The sequence below is a fragment of the Ictalurus furcatus genome, chromosome 20 (assembly GCF_023375685.1).
Source record: "Ictalurus furcatus strain D&B chromosome 20, Billie_1.0, whole genome shotgun sequence".
NCBI classification, from domain to species: Eukaryota; Metazoa; Chordata; class Actinopteri; order Siluriformes; family Ictaluridae; genus Ictalurus; species Ictalurus furcatus.
In genome coordinates this window covers 10,684,284-10,705,769 of record NC_071274.1, presented here as the reverse complement: position 1 = coordinate 10,705,769, position 21,486 = coordinate 10,684,284, and the positions used below count along the sequence as shown (strand labels likewise).

The following is a 21,486-nucleotide window of genomic DNA, read 5'->3' as shown; positions in this document are numbered from 1 at the left end:
TACATTCTGTGATTTCACTGATGGGCATGTCATTAGATTTAATGCTATGTTTGCGTTAGACCCAGATTCTTTAAAGGTGATACGTTTTCAAGATGCTTTTGAGGTGGCTAATCCTCTTGGATCTGCCAAGAAAAGCACAAAGTTTTAACTGTCTACTTCACTCTGGGAAATTTCTATTCACACAACCAATCAAATGTTGATCAAATACAGTTGGTACTGCTCTGTCTAGAGAAAGAGTGTAAATATTTTGGAATGGATAAAGGTTTCAGTAAGCTTGTGTCAGAATTGTATGAGCTGGAGGTAAAGGGCATTTCTTTTGAGGGTAAAATATATACAGGTATTGTCGCATGCACAATGGGAGATAACCTGGGCTCCACATGATTGGCGACTTTACAGAAAATTTCAGCTGTGGTGAGCATTTCTGTAGAAATGTGTAATTTCTGTGTAATTTATTTTTGTCCAACCGTCTCACATTTGTTCCTCATAGAGATCCTGCTGGTTATAATGACTCTGTGTAGTATTTGGAGCATCACCCTGAAGTGGCCATGTGTCAGGGCATTAAAGGCAACAGTGTTTTCAACAAACTGTTTAATTTCGACTTGTGTCAGCCTGGACTGCCACCCTGTCTTGCACATAACCTGTTTGAGGGGTTTGTTAATTGTGACATAGCAATGTGTTTACAGATCCTAATTAAAATGAAAAAGTGGTTCAGTTACAAGTCACTAAATGACCGACTCAAATCATTTCCTGGTGAAAGCAGCCACAAGCCAAATGCTATTCCCAACAAGGGAGTTCTTGTTATTGAGGCTATTTCAGTGCATGACAGAATTGAAGAAACTGACAGTGCTATATGGCAGCTGGTACTTCTTCTGAGGAAGTTAGTTGAATTTGTCTGTGCACCTAGACTTTCTGTTTCTCAGATTGCTTACATGAAGGTACTGATAAGGAGTATGTGGAAATGAGGCAAGTGTTATTCCCACATGTAAATCTTAGACCAAAACACCACTATCTGCTTCACTATGCTGACTTAAGTTTACGGTTTGGTCTGCTCATATATACTTGGACCATGTGCTTTGAAAGTAAGCATAGCTATTTCAAAAGATGTATCAGGTCAAATTATTTTATTTATTTATTTATTTTTTTAAATCCAAGTTAGAGTCACTTCATATTCAAATGGTATGCTTGTCTTACTGAGATATACCAAAAGATGGCTACAGTTAGGGAAAATAGCAAGCATTGTTATCAAAAGGGAAACAACTGTCCTACTTTTGCTGAGGAAAAAAAAAACAGCTGGGTGCCTGAGCTTGTTGGAATTACTTGGAATTAGTTTGGAAAGCTGTGCCATCACTCAGTAATGATCTGATGGACTCACTCATGGGTAGACTGGAGGTGATTGGAGTGAACTGTGTAGATGACCGGAGCTTTGTCAAGACTGAGGATGTCGATGGAATTCTGCCACCCATTCTGTGTAGAAGACTAATTCAAGTTATCAGTGCAGGTAAGTTTTTAGATTTCTAATCCTAATCTAGGGCTGTCTGTGAATATTCTAAAAAAAATAATAATAATAAAAAAAAAGTAATAAAATGTAATAAAAAGTAACATTATATTTATTGTAAAAAATAAACAGGCATTAAATTGTGAAAATTAATATTCAATTTTCACAATTGAAAATTGGGGAGAAAAAGCAGGGGGTGAAAAAAGCAACACTACCGCAGCTGTCTTTCTTGCAAGTTGGGCCTAGACTACTGCACTGAATGCACTGCATGACGGACAGGAGTCACACAACATCACTTTCATGTAGGTCAAGCTAAAATGAGTGAATAATACAACAACAACTGTGTGGTAATGATGGCAGAGAGTTCATAGCCTAAATCAGTCGCAGAGAGCTGCAGAGAGAGTGATTTAAAAAGCAATCTAAAAAGCCCCGTTTGGAAATACTTCGGATTTTGGTCAGTAGAAGGCAAAATTGTGGAACCTTGAGATAAAGTTGTATGCAAGCCCTGTCCCCTACAGATCGCAACCGTGTCTGTGGGACAGCCACTAAACCAGCTTGAGAGGAGCGCAAATGACGCTTGGGTGTATATAAAGTTAAAAGCGCAGACAGATACTGAGGGGCCAGACCATGCAGTGCCTTATATGTGAGCATAAGGTTTTTAAAATCAACATAAAAGACGAGTGCCAGATGAGAGAGACAGACAGACAGACAGACAGACAGACCAGCACGAAGCCATGTGTGTGAATAAAATAAGCTGAAAAGTCAAAGAGAAAACATAGTAAATGGTCAAATGGTCTGCACTTATATAGCGCTTTTATCCAAAGCGCTTTACCCTGTGTCTCATTCACACACACATTCAAACACCAATGGTAGCAGAGCTGCTATGCAAGGCACTAACTTGCCATTGGAAGCAACTTGGGGTTCAGTGTCTTGCCCAAGGACACTTCGGTATGTGGAGTCATGTTTGCCGGGAATTCATCCGCCAACCCTACGATTAGTGGACAACCCTCTCTACCACCTGAGCCACAGCCACCCATATAGTGCCTTTTGAGTTATCCCAAGCCTGTCCGCCTTCGTCATTTCTGCCGCACCAATAGCGAGTGTTACAGTGACTATTCCAGTTGAAGTTACTTCTAGTTAGCAAATGAACAGATACATGTACAAACAGCTGATTGAATCTCTCACCCTCCACACAGTTAGTAGAGAAGAAGCCAATGTTTCTGGACTCAAGAGGGTTTTCATGAGTGCAGTCTGGAGAACGGGTTTGAGGCTCAGACTCTCCTGTCAGAGAGGAATTGTCTACCTGAATGAGAAGAAGCATCAAGCATAAATTAATAATAATAATAATAATATTAATATTAATAATAATAATGATAATAATAATAATGTTTTATTCTCAGTATGGAGTTTGTTTCCAGAACAGAAGTTGTTCACCTAGAGAAGTGATGTTAGGTGGCTAATGGTAGGTGTTGGTGAGTTTTTTATATCTCTATTTCAAACTTTAGCTAATAAAGTTATTTTATTCTCATAACACTTCTGTAATACTAAGCAATTAAAAGGCACAAATACATTTTGTAGTTTGTAGTTTGATGGCAGTGAAGACATTTTTTTTTCTTTCTCTGTCTTTGAATCTACTCAGCCTCTCTCATTCTCTCATACCTTGCAGCCACTGGAAGAGATAAACCGTAGGTCAGCCGGAATGCGATCACCCCCCTTTATTTCCACCAGATCTCCCAGAACCACCTCCTCTGCATTAATCTGTTTCTTCTCACCCTCACGGATCACTAAAGCTTGCTATAAATCAGTGAGAGAGAAAGAGAGAGAGAGAGAGAATATAAGAGAAGGAGATGATAAATCAAATGTGTTATTGATGGATAGCACATTTAATCAAACATTACCAAGGTGTTTATTTTTACTTTTCATTTTTTTAACCTCATAAAGCCAGTAATGACCACACCTTTCAAACATGTTATCATTTCAGTGATGGTAAGTATACCAAATAAAGTATTATTATTTATTTGTCTACCTAAATCACTAAACCATGGTTAACTCACCAGTATTGGTTATGAACACACAGATAAAGGACATGTCACCTCAAATACTAATATTAATATATTAAAATTAACTCAAATATTAATCTATTGCATTTGCATTACCCAAATATAATTTGAATTTTATATATATATATATATATATATATATATATATATATATATATATATATATAATTTAATTTAAAAAGTGGAACTTTCATATATTCTACATTCATTACCCATAAAGTGAAATATTTCAGGCCTTTTTTTGTTTGTTTGTTTTAATCTTGATGATTATGGCTTACAGCTCATGGAATTCAAAAATCTAGTATTCGGATATTGTGCAATTGTGGGGCAGCAAGCCCATTTAACTCCAGAGCCATTATTATGCCTAGTGTTCAAAAATTGCAATTGCAACAAGAGATATTAAAGGCCCATTGAGGAAAGAAGGTTCAGGGTAGGAGCAATGGACAGATAATTAATTACAGGGTTGTCAGGATCACGATTTTTAAAATGTGATTTAAAAGTTTCAAATGGTCTATGTCACCAATATCTTGTTTTATAGCAAATTCTCAGAATAAAATATAATACATTTTTGCAAAAAACAAAAACAAAAGTCCAGTCAGTGTGTCTTTGATGTACAGAACCATTTGTATTGTACAACCCCAATTCCAAAAAGGTTGGGACAGTATGGTAAATGCTAATAAAAACAAAGAGTAGTGATTTGCAAATGTTCTTTGACTTGTATTTAAACAAAAAAACGTACAACAACAAGTATTTGAAATTTTACCTAATTAACTGCATCATTTTTTTAAAGATAAATGTTTATTTTGATATTGATGCATGCAACACATTCCAAAAAAGTTGGGACCAGGGCAATTTAGGACTAATCAGGTGAGGCAATCGTCTAATCATAGTATATAAGGAGCCTCCAAAAAAAGACCTAGTCCATCAAGAGCAAGGATGGGTCGAGGCTCACCAATCTGCCAACAGATGCATCAGCAAATAATCCAACACTTTGAGAACCCAGATGAGGATTTACCCAGATGAGGATGGGTTCCCTTCTGAGTCGGGTTCCTCTCAAGGTTTCTTCCTCTTAAAACATCTTAGGGAGTTTTTCCTTGCCACCGTCGCCACTCAGTGGCTTGCTCAGTTGGGATAAATTCGCACCTTTAATATCTGTATACCATGTTGATATTTCTGTAAAGCTGCTTTGAGACAATGTCTATTGTAAAAAGCGCTATACAAATAAAATAAAATTGAAATTGAAATTGAGAACAACATTCCCCAAAGACAAATTGGTAGGATTTTGGGCATTTCACCTTTTACAGAGCACAATATAATTAATTAATTAAAAGTTTCAAGGAATCCGGTCCATTCTTGGTGTGTTAAGAGCAAGGCCGAAAACCATTTCTGAATGTGCGTGATCTAAAATTCCCTCAGAGGTCATTGTCTTAAAAACTGTCATGAGTCTGTAATGGATATCCTGACATGGGCGTGGCAATACTTTGGTAAACCTTTGTCAATCAACACCATTCACCGCTGCATCCACAGATGCAAGATAAGGCTTTAATATGCAAAGCAGAAGCCATACATCAACACTGAATCCAATTTTCAAATGACTCTTTTTGTTTTTGTTTTTTATTGCATTTTCCATACTGTCCCAACTTTTTCAGAATTGGGGTTGTAAGATTATATTGCAAAGACTGGCAGAAGCAAAGAGATATTACAGAGTGGATAATGTCTATACACCAGAAATGCATGTGCACCATGGTGACCTCGTTTCCCAGTCAAAGACAGAGAAAAAGAAAAAACCTGTCCCCCATCTCCAATGCCTGATTTTTTTTTTTTTTGGATTAGTTTCAGGACTTGCACAGGCAAGCAAATCAACTGAAGATTGGTTTATATCTGTTAAATAGCAACATATTTAAAATTGTTGATCACTCGTAACATTTGTTCATTGGCTCTGCCCTGCCTGCCACTATGGACAAGCCAACACCAAAAATTATACCAGTGGTGTCACTCTTCCTACTTTCCATTTTAAAGACAATGTGTTGATCTTTATGCTTCCTGTTCACAGTTTTCAGTGATATAATGTGACAAAGCAGCCATCTTTTTCAACAAGTGCTGGCAATTTAAAGAGGCTTAATAGAATGCCCTTTATGTAACATGTGGCATACAGCAATTTACAATTTTAACACACCTTTTAATGTTCTCAACAGTGGGGTCACCTGAGATGTGGATGGGTTTGCTGGACTTTTTTTTTTAACAAACATTATTTCTAATGTAGATTGATGCACATGAACTAGGGTTATGAACAATTTTAAAACAGTAAATTAAACTGTTAGATTATTATTAAACACTTGATTAGCCTTAATTCATTTGAAACTTCTCTAATTTTACACCAGACCTCAGCAATGTTGCATTCAACATGTTGTCATGTTAATCAAAATCACCTTTTACACATTTATGGCTTTTGGCAGATGTCCTTATCCAGTCCAACTTGCAATTATATAATTACACTAGTAATTTTTGTATTATATATAATACATATATCTATATATACACCTAGTAATATATATATATATATATATATATATATATATATATATATATATATATATATATATATATATATATATATATATATATAGTATCTCACAAAAGTGAGTACACCCCTCACATTTTTGTAAATATTTGATTATATCTATTCATGTGACAACACTGAAGAAATGGCACTTTGCTACAATGTAAAGTAGTGAGTGTACAGCTTGTGTAACAGTGTAAATTTGCTGTCCCCTCAAAATAACTCAACACACAGCCATTAATGTCTAAACCGCTGACAACAAAAGTGAGTACACCCCTAAGTGAAAATGTCCAAATTGGGCCCAATTAGCCATTTTTCCTCCCCAGTGTCATGTGACTTGCTAGTGTTACAAGGTCTCAGGTGTGAATGAGGAGCAGGTGTGTTAAATTTGGTGTCATCGCTCTCACACTCCCTCATACTGGTCACTGGAAGTTCAACATGGCACCTCATGGCAAAGAACAGGCCTCGCCATGGTCAACCAAAGAAGTTGAGTGCACATGCTTAGTGTCATATCCAGAGGTTGTATTTGGGAAATAGACGTATGAGTGCTGCCAGCATTGCTGCAGAGGTTGAAGGGGTGGGGGGTCAGCCTGACAGTGCTCAGACCATACGCCGCACACTGCATCAAATTGGTCTGCATGGCTGTTGTCCCAGAAGGAAGCCTCTTCTAAAGATGATGCACAAGAAAGCCCGCAAACAGTTTGCTGAAGACAAGCAGACTAAGGACATGGATTACTGGAACCATGTCCTGTGGTCTGATGAGACCAAGATAAACTTATTTGGTTCAGATGGTGTCAAGCGTGTGTGGCGGCAACCAGGTGAGGAGTACAAAGACAAGTGTGTCTTGCCTATAGTCAAGCATGGTGGTGGGAGTACCATGGTCTGGGGCTGCATGAGTGCTGCTGGCACTGGGGAGCTACAGTTCATTGAGGGAACCATGAATGCCATGTACTGTGACATACTGAAGCAGAGCATGATCAGTATGCAGTATTCCAGCATGATAACGACCCCAAACACACTTCCAAGACGACCACTACCTTGCTAAAGAAGCTGAGGGTGAAGGTGATGGACTGGCCAAGCATGTCTCCAGACCTAAACCCTATTGAGCATCTGTGGGGCATCCTCAAATGGAACGTGCAGGACCACAAGGTCTCTAACATCCACCTGCTCCATGATGTCGTCATGGAGGAGTGGAAGAGGACTCCAGTGGCAACCGGTAAAGCTCTGGTGAACTCAATGCCCAAGAGGGTTAAGGCAGTGCTGGAAAATAATGGTAGCCACACAAAATATTGACACTTTGGGCCCAATTTGGACATTTTCACTTAGGGGTGTACTCACTTTTGTTGCCAGCGGTTTAGACATTAATGGCTGTGTGTTGAGTTATTTTGAGGGGAAGCAAATTTACACTGTTATACAAGCTGCACATTGTAGCATAGTGTCATTTCTTCAGTGTTGTCACATGAAAAGATATAATCAAATATTTACAAAAATGTATATTGAGTCATGAGAATTTGGGGTCATGAAAATGTGGTGTCACATCAACTCTGTCTGTGAACTCTACCAGAATACACTACAGCGTACAGATATGGCCGCCTCTGACTAAGCTACCCAGAATCCACTACCCCTGGCTATTGAGCACAAACATCTGCTTCCAAACACACATACACTCACACTTTAAAAGAAGACTTTAATTCACATTGACGTTGAGAAGTAAATGCTCAGTTTGTGCATTCTGCTCCTGATGATTACCAAGCCTTATTTATTCTATGTTTGGAATAAACATCATTGTATGTTTCCCATGTTTGGAATAAACATTATTCCATGTTTGCTATCCTGGTTTTTCACTTTGCTAGTTCCCTGTTTTTGCCATGGGCCGAGTATGTCCAAAACTCACTGTGGCACTCAGCCACCCACTTAACCCCCTTTCAGTGCATGTTTGGTTACCAGCATCCTCTGCTCCCTTGGGACATGAACACAACAGACTCACCAGCAGTGGATAACTGGTTCCGGAGAAGTGAACAGGTATGGGAAAGCACCCACCAACAGTTTGAATAAGTGACCAGGTCCAACAAGGGGAGTGCTGACCAAAACTGGGGAGAGAACCCACACTATCAATCAGGAGTCTGGCTCACCACGTAAGACCTCTGATAAATACAAGTATGTAAGACACTAAGCCACAAGTACATTGGCTTTTTTATGATTCTAAGACAAATCAATGAAGTGACCTACAAACTGGACCTGCCATGCCATTGTTGCATCGCCCCCTCCTTCCATGTGTCCCACATGAAACCCATCATACCTGGACCGCTAGCCACTGACATTCCACCTGTCACTCCTCCACCTCCAGTTGACATTGAAGGTCAGCCTGTATACCTAGTAAAGGCTATACTCAACTCCCAGTGCAGAAATGGCAAACTAGAATACCTCATCAAATGGGAGGGGTACGGCCCTGAGGAATATTGCTGGATACCCGCACAAGACATCCTTGATCCCAACCTGTGCCGGGAGTCTTCAGGGTGCATATGCTCTGTAACTATCTATGTAGTTTATCTGGCTTTATCACACTAGCCAGGCACTAACAGTGAACCCATGCTGTTCAATGCTGTGAGGAAAAACACGTTTGCTCTGTTAAAGTAGAAGGGTAAGGCTCTAGGAATATCATTTAAAAATATTTAGTCTGGGATATGATTGTTATTCTGTTGGACATGACAAAATACATAAACAGAGATAAAACTCCTGTAAATTAAATAAATTGTGTGCATTTTGTCAGTACATGGTTAAATTCAATGTGGAATGAACCTGGATGCAGAAATATTTTAATGAGAAGCCTCTAAGCCCAGCAAACTGACCTGTGGCACCATGTTCTTGAAGGAGTCCATGATGCGTGAACTCTTTGCCTCTTGATAATAGGAGAAGCAACCAGTGACTATGACAACAGCAGCCAGGACTACTCCCAAATATAACTATCACATAAAGGGAGGGAGAAAAGAGTGATTCATTGGTATATCAATGTAATCAAGTTGTGTTTTTATTTTGATGGTGTCCAGATAAACATATCACTGGCTTGTTCAAAATTGCAGAAACATTACCACTGAACACTTCTTTAAAGTAGCAGCGTCAATTTTTTTTTTATAACAATTGCAATAAAAACAATAACAAGTCCCTCCCTTTCCGCTACCCATTCATGTTGTTACTATTTTAAGTTTAAACACACTCAAAAATTGATGAAAACATCACAAGCAGAACCTTATACGGTTAATGAAACCACACTTGGTGGATGTTGTAGCCAGACTGCTTGGTCATTGGTCATTACATCCAAACTGCCAATGGCTGGTGTTTTATGTGTAGTGAAATAGGTTCTATGTGACATAAAATGTTAAATGTCTTACTCTGTGTTAATTCATGAAAATAGAAAATAAGGGGGCAGGGGGGAGTTGACTTCAGTGTTTAGCATTGATACCTATGAACATAGAGTGAAGCTATTAGCTTAGTTTAATTAACTATATTTTCCAGTAGTGTGCTATTTTTGAAATCAAACATGTCATGTTAATTCTCCCATCTCCAATTAATTCTCCCATTAGCCACTGCACCCCACTGGATCACGTCACATGACCAGTTGTGTCACATTTTGTTAATAAGCACTAGTATTTAAGTCACATCTTGAACCTCACTTATTGTCTAGCTTTTGTCTTCCACTGCTGTTAAGTAGTTTCATTATGTTTTTTAGTCCATGTATGTTTTTCTGTCTTGAGATCCCAGTTCATGTTTTTCTGTGTCTAAGTTTCCAATGTTTGTGTTGTTTGCTTTTTCATTAAAATTCTAATCTGCACTGCTGGAGCACCCCTAAAGACCTTGATCTAAACAAAACATTAGCTAAACAAAAACATTTCCTCTGATTGTCCAGGACCCCCTCTCAAACCTATTTGAATGTCGGGGAGCTGCGCATTAAAAGGGGGGTTCCATAATGGTTATGGTGGAATCGACACTTACCTACATTTCCCATTAGCCACTGCACCCCAGTAGATCACTTCACATGACCGCCTGCACCTGTGTCACATTTTTGTTAATGAGCACTAGTATGCACCTGACTTATTGTCTAGTTTTTGTCTTCCTTTGCTGTTAAGAAGTTCCCTTTCAAAGGGAACTCCATGTTTGGTTAGCTGAATGCTGTGGGAAGCACCCTCACTTGTGACCGTTATCTGAAACTTGTGTAACATCGTTTCTATTTATAGGCCTGCCGTAATCAGGTGACGTATCGCGTGATATATAAATGACACCTGTGAACTGCGCCGTCAGCCTTATTATCTTCAGCGAGACTGCATGTCGGTCATTTGTGTACGCTCGCAGAAAGACTCTTCATTTCCTCTCTATCTTTTCCAAAAAAAAAAGAAAAATCTCTTTTCTTTTCTGTCCCTTTAAAAAAAAAAGGAGAAAAGTATAAGTGAGAGAATTCAGGAAGTGTGTTACGCCTTGCTCCCGTTTCATCACAGGGAGGACGGACACACTTTCTGTGTGAAGTGTCTAGGGATGGAGCAGGCCAGGGAAGCCCTCGAGAGATCTGACTGTGCACATTGTGAATGCTCTGCTCACGACTTGTTCTCTTCTTGGCCAAAGCGAGCCGGGTTTCAGAGCCTCATGTATTTCATACTGGGGATCTCATATGGATGTGGAAGACGAGCTGCTGCTGTATCTCTTGCTCTGTCTTCCGGGTCCAGCTCTCAGCCAGATTTTGGCACTCGTGTCACGACTCCTCTCTCTGCTATGGAAAGCCCCCCCCCCCCCCCCCCCCCCGCAAAAAAAAAAAAAAAATACACACACACAAAAAAATTATAATAATAATTCCTCTCTGACTCTGAGGAGCCAGAATGGTGCGCTAAAAACTGATAGCAGAATATAAAGAACTGCTTGAAGTGATTATTAAGGTTGGATGAGCTTTTTTCTTCCCAGTGAAAATAAATTCCATGCTCTGCAGAAAACTCCCCTTTATTCCCCGTATTTATAGTCCCGTGATGTCGGATAATTCAGCCATCAAGGGGAATGAACGGCATGGCTATTTAGCTATGCTGAAGGTGGAGGAGGTGCTTGCAAGCTACCTCTCTCCATCGATGGCAGGTAATTTATGGGGGATGGCTTTGCCATCCAAGCCATGTAAGGCCACCGTGGCATTGGTGGGCAAGGCCTATGCAGTAGTGGATCTTGCTTGTGGGTCACTGCAGACAATGGAAGTGTTGCAGGCCTACCAAGCAGACCTGCTGAGTGAGCTCAACATATGGCGGCATTCAGCCAGTTCCTTCCCTTTGTGTTGAGTTACCTCGCTAGTGCGAGGGAGGCACAGAAGGTGAGGATGGCAGTCCGCCTCCCCCCACAAACAGCCAGGGGAACCAGGCCACCACAGCCTGTTACTAGGCCTGATCTGAGAAAGGTCATAAAGGCCAAGCAGACAAAGGAGGAGCGGTTCTGAGGGGGCATGGAGGGATGTATCAGGGGACATGAGGTTGGTAGGGCAGTTAGCCCCCAGTACTACTGTAGGGCCTCCCATAGCCAAGGCTGTCCCAAGTTTTCAGTGTTCTCTGGTCAGCAAGCTGTTACAGGGCAACGAAAATCTGATGCTTTCCCTCCAATAGAATGTGGGAAAGTTAATGTCACTAAAAGACCGTCAGGCAGCATGGAAACTACTGCCAAATGTGTCTCCATGGGTTCTGTCTACCATAGAAAAGGGTTACCGGGTCCAGTTCAGAGCTCGACCCCCCCAGTTCAGAGGTGTGCTCACCATAATAGTCAGCACAGACCAGAGCCCAGTGTTAGCGCAGGAAGTAAGATACCTCTCGGACAAAGGGGCCATAGAACATGTATCCCGTTCGCTGAGGGAGGGAGGTTGTTACAGCCGTTATTTCCTGGTCCGCAAAAAATAGAGGAGTATGCGGCCAATTTTAGATCTGTGTCATTTGAACTGTACTCTTCGGACATACAGGTTCAAGATGCTGATGCCCAAACTTATCGTTCCAGAGATTCAGTTTGAGGACTGGTTTGTGACGATAAATATTAAAGGTGCATATTACCACATAGAAATATTGCCCAGTCACAGGAAGTTCCCGAGGTTTGCGTTTGGAGGCAACGCATACCATTACAGGGTGCTTCCCTTCATTCTAGCTTTATTCCCTCGCACCTTCACAAAGTGCATGAATGTCATTCTGGCTCCATTGTGACTCCAGGGAATCTGTGTACTAAACTACCTGGAGGACTGGTTAATTCTAGCATGATCCAGGGAACCGGCGGTTCAACATTGAGATGTTTTCACCCACATGAAGAGCTTGGGGCTCAGGTTGAACCTCAGAAAAGTATGCTTTCTCCAGTGCAGTGGACAACTTTTCTAGGGTTTATAAGGATTCTACTATGATGAGGGCATTTCTATCACCAATATGTGTAGGGTCAATCCTATCAACATTGGGCAAGATAAAGCTGGATCTTGGCATTCCCTCCAGTCTCTAGGAGAGACTGTTGGAGCTTATGGTAGCAGCAGCCAACATCATACCATTGGGCCTATTGAACAGGAGACCGTGTCAGTGGTTGCTGAAAAGGACAAAACCTCTGAGAGTAATCAGTGTCACGCTGCAATGCCTATGTGCTCTGAGAATTTGGAAGTGTCCCCGGTTTCTAGCCTTGGGTCACACTCTAGGGTTGTCTCCTTATTGCAAGACTGTAATGAGAGACACCTCCCTCATGGGCTGGGGCACGGTCTTAGATGGCTGTCCAGCTCATGGTCTCTGGAGAGGCCATCATCTGGAGTGGCATATAAATTGCCTACAAATGCGGGCTATGTTTCTAGCACTGAAATGATTTCTTCCTCAATTGAGAGGCCACCATGTGTTGACAGACAACACAGTGGTGGTCTCATATATCGACCACCTGGGAAGATTATGTTCACACCCTCTGTTCAGGCAGGCGCAACTAATTCTTCTCAGGGCAGAGGGAAAGTTTTTGTCAGTGAGTGCAATGTACATTCTGGGCAACTGGAATGTGGGGGCAGACATCCTGTCATGGCAGGGGCGAAGGCCCAGGGATTGGTGGCTCCATCCACAAGTGGTGGAGTTCATATGGCAGAGGTTCGGCCAAGCGGAAGTGGATGTGTTCGCCTCCGAGAAGACAACACACTGCCTGCTGTGGTGCACCCATGGTGCACATGTGGCCAAGGTCACATGTATATGCTTTTACCCTGATTGCTCTGCTCCCACAAGTTCTAGCGAGAGTTCGCCAAGACTGTTTACATCTGCTGCTAGTAGCACCTTATTGGCCAGCTCAAATATGGGTCTCAGAGACGATATCCCTGCTAGACGGCACTCCTTCGGAGGTTCCCATCCTCTAGTATCTACCGTCTCAAGTCGGAGGGCTGATTTATTTCCCTCAGCCAAAACTATGGAAACTGTGGGTCTGGCCCCTGAGGGGCACCAACTTATAGACTCTGGTCTCACAACTGAGGTTGTAGAGACCATGTAGAATGCTAGAACGCCATCCACGACGAAATTGTATCCGCTCAAGTGGCAACTTTTTGTTTCGTGGTGTGAGGAACATCAGTTAGACCCAGCAAACTGAGCAAAGGCTACAGTCCTGAAGTTCTTACAAGGACGTTTCTCAGTGGTGTTGGCTCCTCCTACAATCAGGGTCTATGAGGCCACCATTTCAGAGAGCCATGCCCCTATTGATGGAGCCTCTATGGGGCAACATCCTCTAACTTCGAGGTTTATGCATGGTGTCAGGGTGTCAGAGTAGGAGATCTACAAGCTCTCTGTTGCCCCTTCCTGCCTTGACTTTGCCCCTGGATTAGCCAAGGCCTTCCTTTATCCTAGGCTGGATTATATTCCTAAAGTGCCTACATCTGCTGCCCAGCCAGTAGTGTTGCAGGCTTTTTGCCCTCCTCTTTACACCAGAACAAGAGAAATTGCACCGACTGTGTCCAGCAAGGGCTCTCTGTACTTACGTCCACTGGTCCGGCCAGTAGAGTAGGTCAGCGCAGCTGCTGGTCTGCTTTGACAGTGACAGTAGAGGTGATGCTGTGTCGAAGCAGCACATCTCTAATTGGAGATGTGGAAGCAATCTCTATCACTTATGAGGCGTGCGGTCTCGCTATGCCTCTGGGTATTAGGGATCATTCCACTAGGGGGATTGTCTCCTCGAAGGCTTTGTCCAAAGGGGTAGCTTTATAGTATGTGTGTGCTGTGGTGGGGTGGTCTACGCTGCACACATTCATTCAATTTTATAGCCTGGATATACATTCCAGCCTGGGTATGAGTGTCTTGCAGTGACCCACAGGCTCAGGTCTTTTTGAACAGGCCGTACCCTCAGTATGACAGAGTGGGTATTCTCGTTCTCACAGCGTTCAGCTAACGCAACGTGGAGTTCCCTTTGAAAGGGAACGTCTAGGTTACGCATGTAACCCTGTTCCCTGAGAAGGGAACAATACGTTGCGTAGCTTTGTCATACTGGGGCATGCCTGTGAATTGCGTCTTCACTTCAGATAATAGAGGCTGACGGCACAGTTCACAGGTGTCATTTATATATCATGCAACGCACTTAATTGCCATGTCACCTGATCTCAGCAGGCCTATAAATAGGTATGGTGTTACACAAGTTTCAGATAATGGTCACGCGCAAGGGCGCTTCCCACAGCATTCAGCTAATGCAATGTCTCGTTCCCTTCTCAGGGAACAGGGTTACATTCATAACCCAGACATTTTGTTATGTTCTTTACTGCATGTATGTTTATTGCCTTGAAATCCCATTTCATGTTTTTCTGTGTCTAAGTTTCCATTTTTGTGTCGTTAATTTTTTTCATTAAAACTAATCTGCACTTGCATCAGACATTGCCTCCTTTACATGACATCAAGTATTGGTTAAATAACCAATATTCATACTGATTAAATCAGTATGGCATGTACTGTATGATCTTATTGACTAGTTTAGACCTGCACTCACATTGTCATTGGCTGGCTCGTCCTCAGTTGCAAACTGGATACCATAAGCAAGGAAACACAGGACAGCACCTATCCACAGGAGGATAGAAAACCCTCCAAACAACTGTTTGCAGAATTTTACCCACTCTGGTATTGTTGGAGGCGGAGTCAGAACATTAGGCCCATCCCGTGCCAGGATCTCTAATGCTCTTTTATGGGTCAGGCCCTGAGGAAGAGAAGCAAATGGCTATCAAAGGCAAAACTGACGTATGAGGTGACATATTTGAACCAAACCTCATTAGTAGAAACCATCTTGGTTTCCTGTTTGGTAACATTGTTAAAAAGTCAATGTGAAGTTACCACCATTTTTACTTCTAAAAAAAAAACAGTTAAAATGTGAAGAGTAAGACAACTTCAGAAGCTTGAAGAGTGATATTGACATTGATATTCCTCCTTTGATACTTTGATATTCCTCCATTGATATACCTCCTTTGAGTAACATTGAAAATTTTTGATTTGAAGGACAGAGGAATAAAAACATTTTTGGCAGCATAGTAAAAATTGTTTTGTTTTGTCTGTGTGTTTTGTAATATAGGCCAAAAGTTTGAGTCCACCATCATGAACTGTTCTTTTTCATTTACAGCTTCTTCAGTAATTACTTTATCCTGGCCAGGGTCGTGGTCGACCTGAAACTATGTTAATTAGTCTTGGTATTTATTCAGTTAGTTAGGCCCTCTAACGTATGCCTTATTGTTACTAATTCCTTCAATACACTATACTTGGAATTAGCCACAAACTGTTCCCTAGTGTGTAGTGCTGGAGCTAGTTCACATTTTCTGTGCCACCTTCAACACATGCTAGACAGGTGACCACCAGATTTAGGAGCTTAAAAAAACACAGAGTCAATAACTAGGGTGGGCACTTGCTTCACAACTGTGGTTTTTAATTCGAGGTCCATTAAGCCCAGACACTAGACATTTTTGCATTTTGCTGTTCTAACACACCAGACACAACATAATGAATCTCTGATTAGTCAAAGCAGTCATGATAGATGGGTCTTAGACTCTAACTATTGCTTCAGAAAAAAATATATATATTAATGAAATGAATACTGCTGATTAGAGATATGATTGATCTTACTTTAAACAGGTCCACCTCATAGCGAGCTGACAACTCTTCCAGAGAGAGCTTATGATCATCCTGCAGCAACACACACAAACAAAGGTATTTGTTGTACCTTCTATACACAGCACTTAACATACAGGCCATATATGGAAATTGATGGATAAAATTTAAAAAACTCACCAAAGCTGTCTCTTTCTTCAGCTCCTCCAAATCTTTATCTTTCTTTTTCTTCTTTCCATTGTTCTGAGAAGCCTCAAGACTGATATCACGTCCATACTGAGAGAGATATGATGGGAGAGCATGCACAGAAAAATCTTTCTGTTAAAAATGTTTGAATGGGATCATGTCTCTTTCAGAATTACATACTGAAAATCATGAAATTAAACTTCTCAAGACCTAATTCAACATAATGTAGTAGCAGATTTGCCCAGTAAGAATTCATAAATCAAGCTTTTCTTTATCTGGCCCTACATAGAAAAAATTCTGTGTATGACCAGATATTTTACTTGGGGATTTTAGGGTGCTATTAATAGCAGTCTCATAGAAAAAATACAAAGAGGTTATGTGTGACAGCAATTCTGGGAGCAAAAAGGTTTAGTGTCAGGTAACACTGGTAATAATAACAACCTGCTTTTAAGGTCATTCCACTGTGTGAACCACTTCAGGTGTAATCTGCCAACTATATTTATGATACCAAGGTCAGGAAGTGTGCTGGTAAGATTATAATCAGCCCCTCTGTCTCACCTTTTTCAACCCTTCCCACTTTCCAAAGACTCTGATCTATCAAAGCTAGAACCAGGCACATGAACAGCTTTAAAAAAAAATTCCTAGAACTGTAATCATTCTGCTCAAATGTATCATCTAGGCTTGTGCGATATAACAATTTTATTGCCCCTAAATTATATTACCTTGCCACCATATCCAGTGATATTTATCGCTTATTATGTATTACCATACCTCTCTAGCCATTATGCATTTTGAATAGGAGCTTTACACAAACAGAGTAAAGTGAGAGAAAAATGAGAGATGGGCCTAACAACATTGTAATTTGCATAAATTACAAATAAATAACACAAATTTAATAAAACTATAACAGGATCCACAAATATACAATTAGTCATTCACAAATATAAAATGAGATCCACAAATAAAAGGAGATATACAAATATTTATGTAATTCACAACCTCACTCTGTCATTTGTAGATCACTGTGTCCACTTGCTGGCATATTTATTATGTTCATAGGAGTGCATCACAGTGTAAAACATGGCACTTCCTGTTGCCAGCAGGTGGCACTATGACTATAACTGCATATTGGCATGTAGATGTCTTCAGGCCAGGATTCATATCAAACATGATGAAGTTTTGGGAAGATTTGGCATTTTATGCTTGAGTTATAAGAACATCCTGTTTAATAACAGTAATAGCATTGCTTAGCACTTATCTAAGTTTTGCTAGCATGTTTTAACATGTCTACCATGTTGCTAGCATGTTTAGAATTTGCTGGCATATTTTTATATGTTGCTAGGAATAGATCAATGTAAAACATGTCACTTCCTGTTGCCAGTAGGTAGCGCTATGACTATAACTGAACTGAACTATTCGCATGTAGATGTCTTTGGGCTGGGACTTTTATCAAACTTGTGAAGTTTGGAGCAGAATGCACATTGCATGCTTGACTTATAACAACCTCCTGTTTCATGGCGAACCATCAAAATTTGTGAGAACGCCACGGCCATGCCGTGCAATGAAGACTCAAAAACTTCGCAATTTCGCATTGTCAAGGCCTTTAGATGAGACTGACCAAATTTGATGTTGATCTGATGAAATCTCTAGGAGTAGATTGCTAAATCTGAGCAAGAATTTAAGAGAAAAATCAAAATGGCTGACTTCCTGTTGTGTTTAAGGCATGGGTTCAAGATACATTTTTGTACAGATTGGCATCTTACATGTGTCCTGGATTTTTATATGTAGGTGAAACGTAGTGCGAGGCGCACATCGTTGTGCGAGTATGTTCAGGCCCTCAAAAATGCTATTCATTTTGGAAAAGAACATGGAAGAATAATAAATGGGGCAGATACAATAGGGTCCTCGTACCATCGGTGCTCGGGCCCTAATAATAAATAATAATAATAATGATCCTTAGGAAAACAATAGGGCCCTGCACACTTTCAGTGCTTGGGCCCTAAATATAGCTGCAAGCAGCAATGACGCCATATGAAATCCATGCATAGTGAAGTGAGTGCTGCAGAGTAAAACACCCAAATATGCAAAGAAAAGAGTATTACAGTTTGACATTATTTAAGACTTTTGCAATTTTACATCATCTGTGTCTCTGACAAAGTTTGAAGTGATTCGAGTAAATATAAGAAGAATATTTGAAAGCCTGTTTCAGGTGAAACACTTCCTGCTGCCTGTTGGTAGCGCTTTCCATGTGCTCAGCCCCGTGAACAAAAAGACAGCTCAAGTTGAATCTAAATCACTAATTGCATGCAGAAAATATGACACTTCTTGTTTCCCTTCTTTACCATAAAGTTATTGCCTCAGTATGGAGAAGGGGGCGGGGGGCGGGGGGCGGGGGGGGGGGGGATATGTTGTTTAACACATCTAGATGTAAATAGCAGGAAATAAAAATCCTGAAATCCTAAACTCTTATCTCATATCCATCTTTTGATCTCAAACCCAAATGTCCTTGGTGTATAGCATAAACGATATATACATGGTGTATAGCATAATGAATTGGGCTTGCCATTCCACTAGTTTTGGAGATGACTGCATCAGATAGAGAGGGGGGGATTATATATGGGAGCCAGAGAGAAAGTATATACTTGTGCACTGAAACTGCACAGCATATGCTGAGGAAGGGACTGATGGACATCATTTGCTCCTGTCACTCTTCCTCTGCTCAGAGTGTGTGTGGGTGTGTGTGTGTGTGTGTGTGTGTGTGTGTGTGTGTGTGTGAGAGAGAGAGAGAGAGAGAGAGAGAGAGAGAGAGATCATGTTGTGGAAAAGGTTTGCACAGTAGCGAAAAAATCATAAAATGAATATTTATGCCATTATCCGCAGGATATTTCTAATTTGCAATTAACCACATATATGTTACCCTTAAAACTAGGCTTTCCATAAGCCAATTCAATGATAAATGTAACAAGCTATCCTTGCTATGCTATAATTCATACTTGTTATCCGATTTTGCTTTTAACATATATGACAACAATACCACCACTGCTAAATAATCTCATATATTCTATGACTGTAACACAGACTAATATATATCAGTATATTAATAGTATATTATACTACTGATATATATATATATATATATATATATATATATATATATATATATATATATATATATATATATATATATATATAATCATTTACATTAATAATAATTATGGTATAAATGTATTAATACCATATAGTAATCAAATAGTATACAATGTTAAAAGCAAGCATGCTATGTCTTATTCTGATATGTAATATAAAAATAATTATAGATAAATCAGAGAGGAAAACTCACCCCTTTCCCCATGTTCTGAAAGTATGAAAGACAGATGTCGTTCTCTCTCAACGTGTTTAAAGCAGGGGGGATCTTTTTTCGTATTGTCACCTCCTACTTTCACCTTCTGACCCCTCTCTTTCAACACGCACACACACACACACACACACACACACACACACACACACACTGTCCCCTTTCTGCCACAGGGTAACCTAAAGCGTCTCTGCACACACACTTTTCAACCACACATGGTAAAAGGTTTAATGTTTGTGTGCACTGATTGTGTTGACGTAAGTGCATAGCATATTGTTTTCAATGTTTTATATTGTACTTCATGTAATATTTGGTGTTCCCTTTCAAAGGGACGCGCAACCAGCAACTGAAGCTTGAGAAACATCATGCCTATTTATAGGCCTGCCATGATAGGCCTGCCTTCATCAGGTGACTGTTATGATTAAGCATGTAGTGTGACATATAAACGGCACCTATGAACAGCCTTATTGTCTTCAGTGAGACTGCATGTTGGTCGTTTGTGTCACGCTCTTCATTTCCTCTCTACCTTTTCAAAAAAAAAGAAAGAAAAATCTCTTTACTTTTCTGTCCCTTTAAAAAAAAGGAGAAAAGTGTGAGTGAGACAGAATTCAGGAAGTGTGTTACACCTTGCTCCCATTTCATCACGGGGGTGGACACACTTTCTGCGTGAAGTGTCTAGGGTTGGAGCATGCCAGGGCAGTCCTCGAGAGGTCTAACTGCACATTGTGAACACCTTACAATCAGTCAGCTCCGCTCGTGACTCGCTCTCTTCTCGGCCGAAGGGAGTTGGGTTTCAGAGCCTTGCAGATCTGGGGATCTCGTATGGATCTGGAAGAGGAGCCGGAGACGAGCATTGCTGTATCTCTTGCTCCATCTTCCGGGTCCAGCTCTCCACTGGATTTTTGAGCTAGCATAGTAACTCCTCCTTCTGACTCCGAGGAGCCAGAAGGGTGTGCTAAAATCTGAGAGCAGCTCTAAGGCATATAAAGAGCTGTTTGAAGTGATTTCTAAGGCTGGATGAGCTTTTTTCTTCCCAGTGAAAATAAATCTCTCACACTGCAGAAAACTCCCCTTTTCTCCAGAATTGTATGACAACATATCACGCTTCTGGGGGAAAACCATAGATAAGCTGTATTTATAACTTTATAACTTATTATTCGGCCATCGTGGGGAATGAACGGCACAGCTATTTATCTATGCCTCTCCATCAATGGCAGGTAATTTAGGGGGGCCGGCTATGCCATCCAAGCCATGTAAGTCCACCACGGCATTGGTGGGCAAGGCCTATGCGTTAGTGGGTCTTGTGCTGGCTCAAATTTAGCCTATTACCCAAAAACACTTAAAATTCAACATAGAAGCAAATACTCACATCTCCGAACCCAGTTGGAGATAGGAAAAAAGACACCAGCCGTGAGTGAGAAGAAGCAAGGGTCCAGATTTATTGGTTCCGTTCCACCACACGAGATCCACACCGATGAGAATTCTTAGAAGTGATCTGACACCCGGAGCTCAAGCTCCAGTATTTATACTGTATTTACACAGTAGATAACCAATATATTTCAGAAAGACTATGATATCAATACCAATAGGGTTAAAAAGCCAATAGGGTTAAAGAGCTCATCTTCATTACCATTATGTTTTGAAAGTGGACTTTCCAATTTACCATTATGTTTTTGAAAGAGGACCTTCCAAATACCATTAGGTTCGAAAGTCGAGAGAGACAAAACAATTTAGAGAGACCTTGGTCTCACTTTTAT

General features: G+C 40.6%; 1 protein-coding gene across 2 annotated transcripts in view; it reads right to left on the bottom strand.

Annotated features, from left to right (window-relative positions):
- Nucleotides 1-19,731, bottom strand: part of atp1a2a (ATPase Na+/K+ transporting subunit alpha 2a) — a 94,886-nt gene extending 75,155 nt beyond the window's left edge. For both annotated transcript variants that reach the window (XM_053651038.1, XM_053651039.1), the window contains exons 1-7: nucleotides 19,715-19,731; nucleotides 16,369-16,464; nucleotides 16,204-16,263; nucleotides 15,086-15,289; nucleotides 8,965-9,078; nucleotides 3,155-3,289; nucleotides 2,681-2,798 (exon numbers count right to left, since the gene is read on the bottom strand). In XM_053651038.1, coding sequence (XP_053507013.1) covers nucleotides 2,681-2,798; nucleotides 3,155-3,289; nucleotides 8,965-9,078; nucleotides 15,086-15,289; nucleotides 16,204-16,263; nucleotides 16,369-16,464; nucleotides 19,715-19,726 — 739 coding nt within the window. In that variant the 5' untranslated portion in view covers nucleotides 19,727-19,731. The remainder of the gene's footprint in view (nucleotides 1-2,680; nucleotides 2,799-3,154; nucleotides 3,290-8,964; nucleotides 9,079-15,085; nucleotides 15,290-16,203; nucleotides 16,264-16,368; nucleotides 16,465-19,714) is intronic.
- Nucleotides 19,732-21,486: the final 1,755 nt, after the last annotated feature.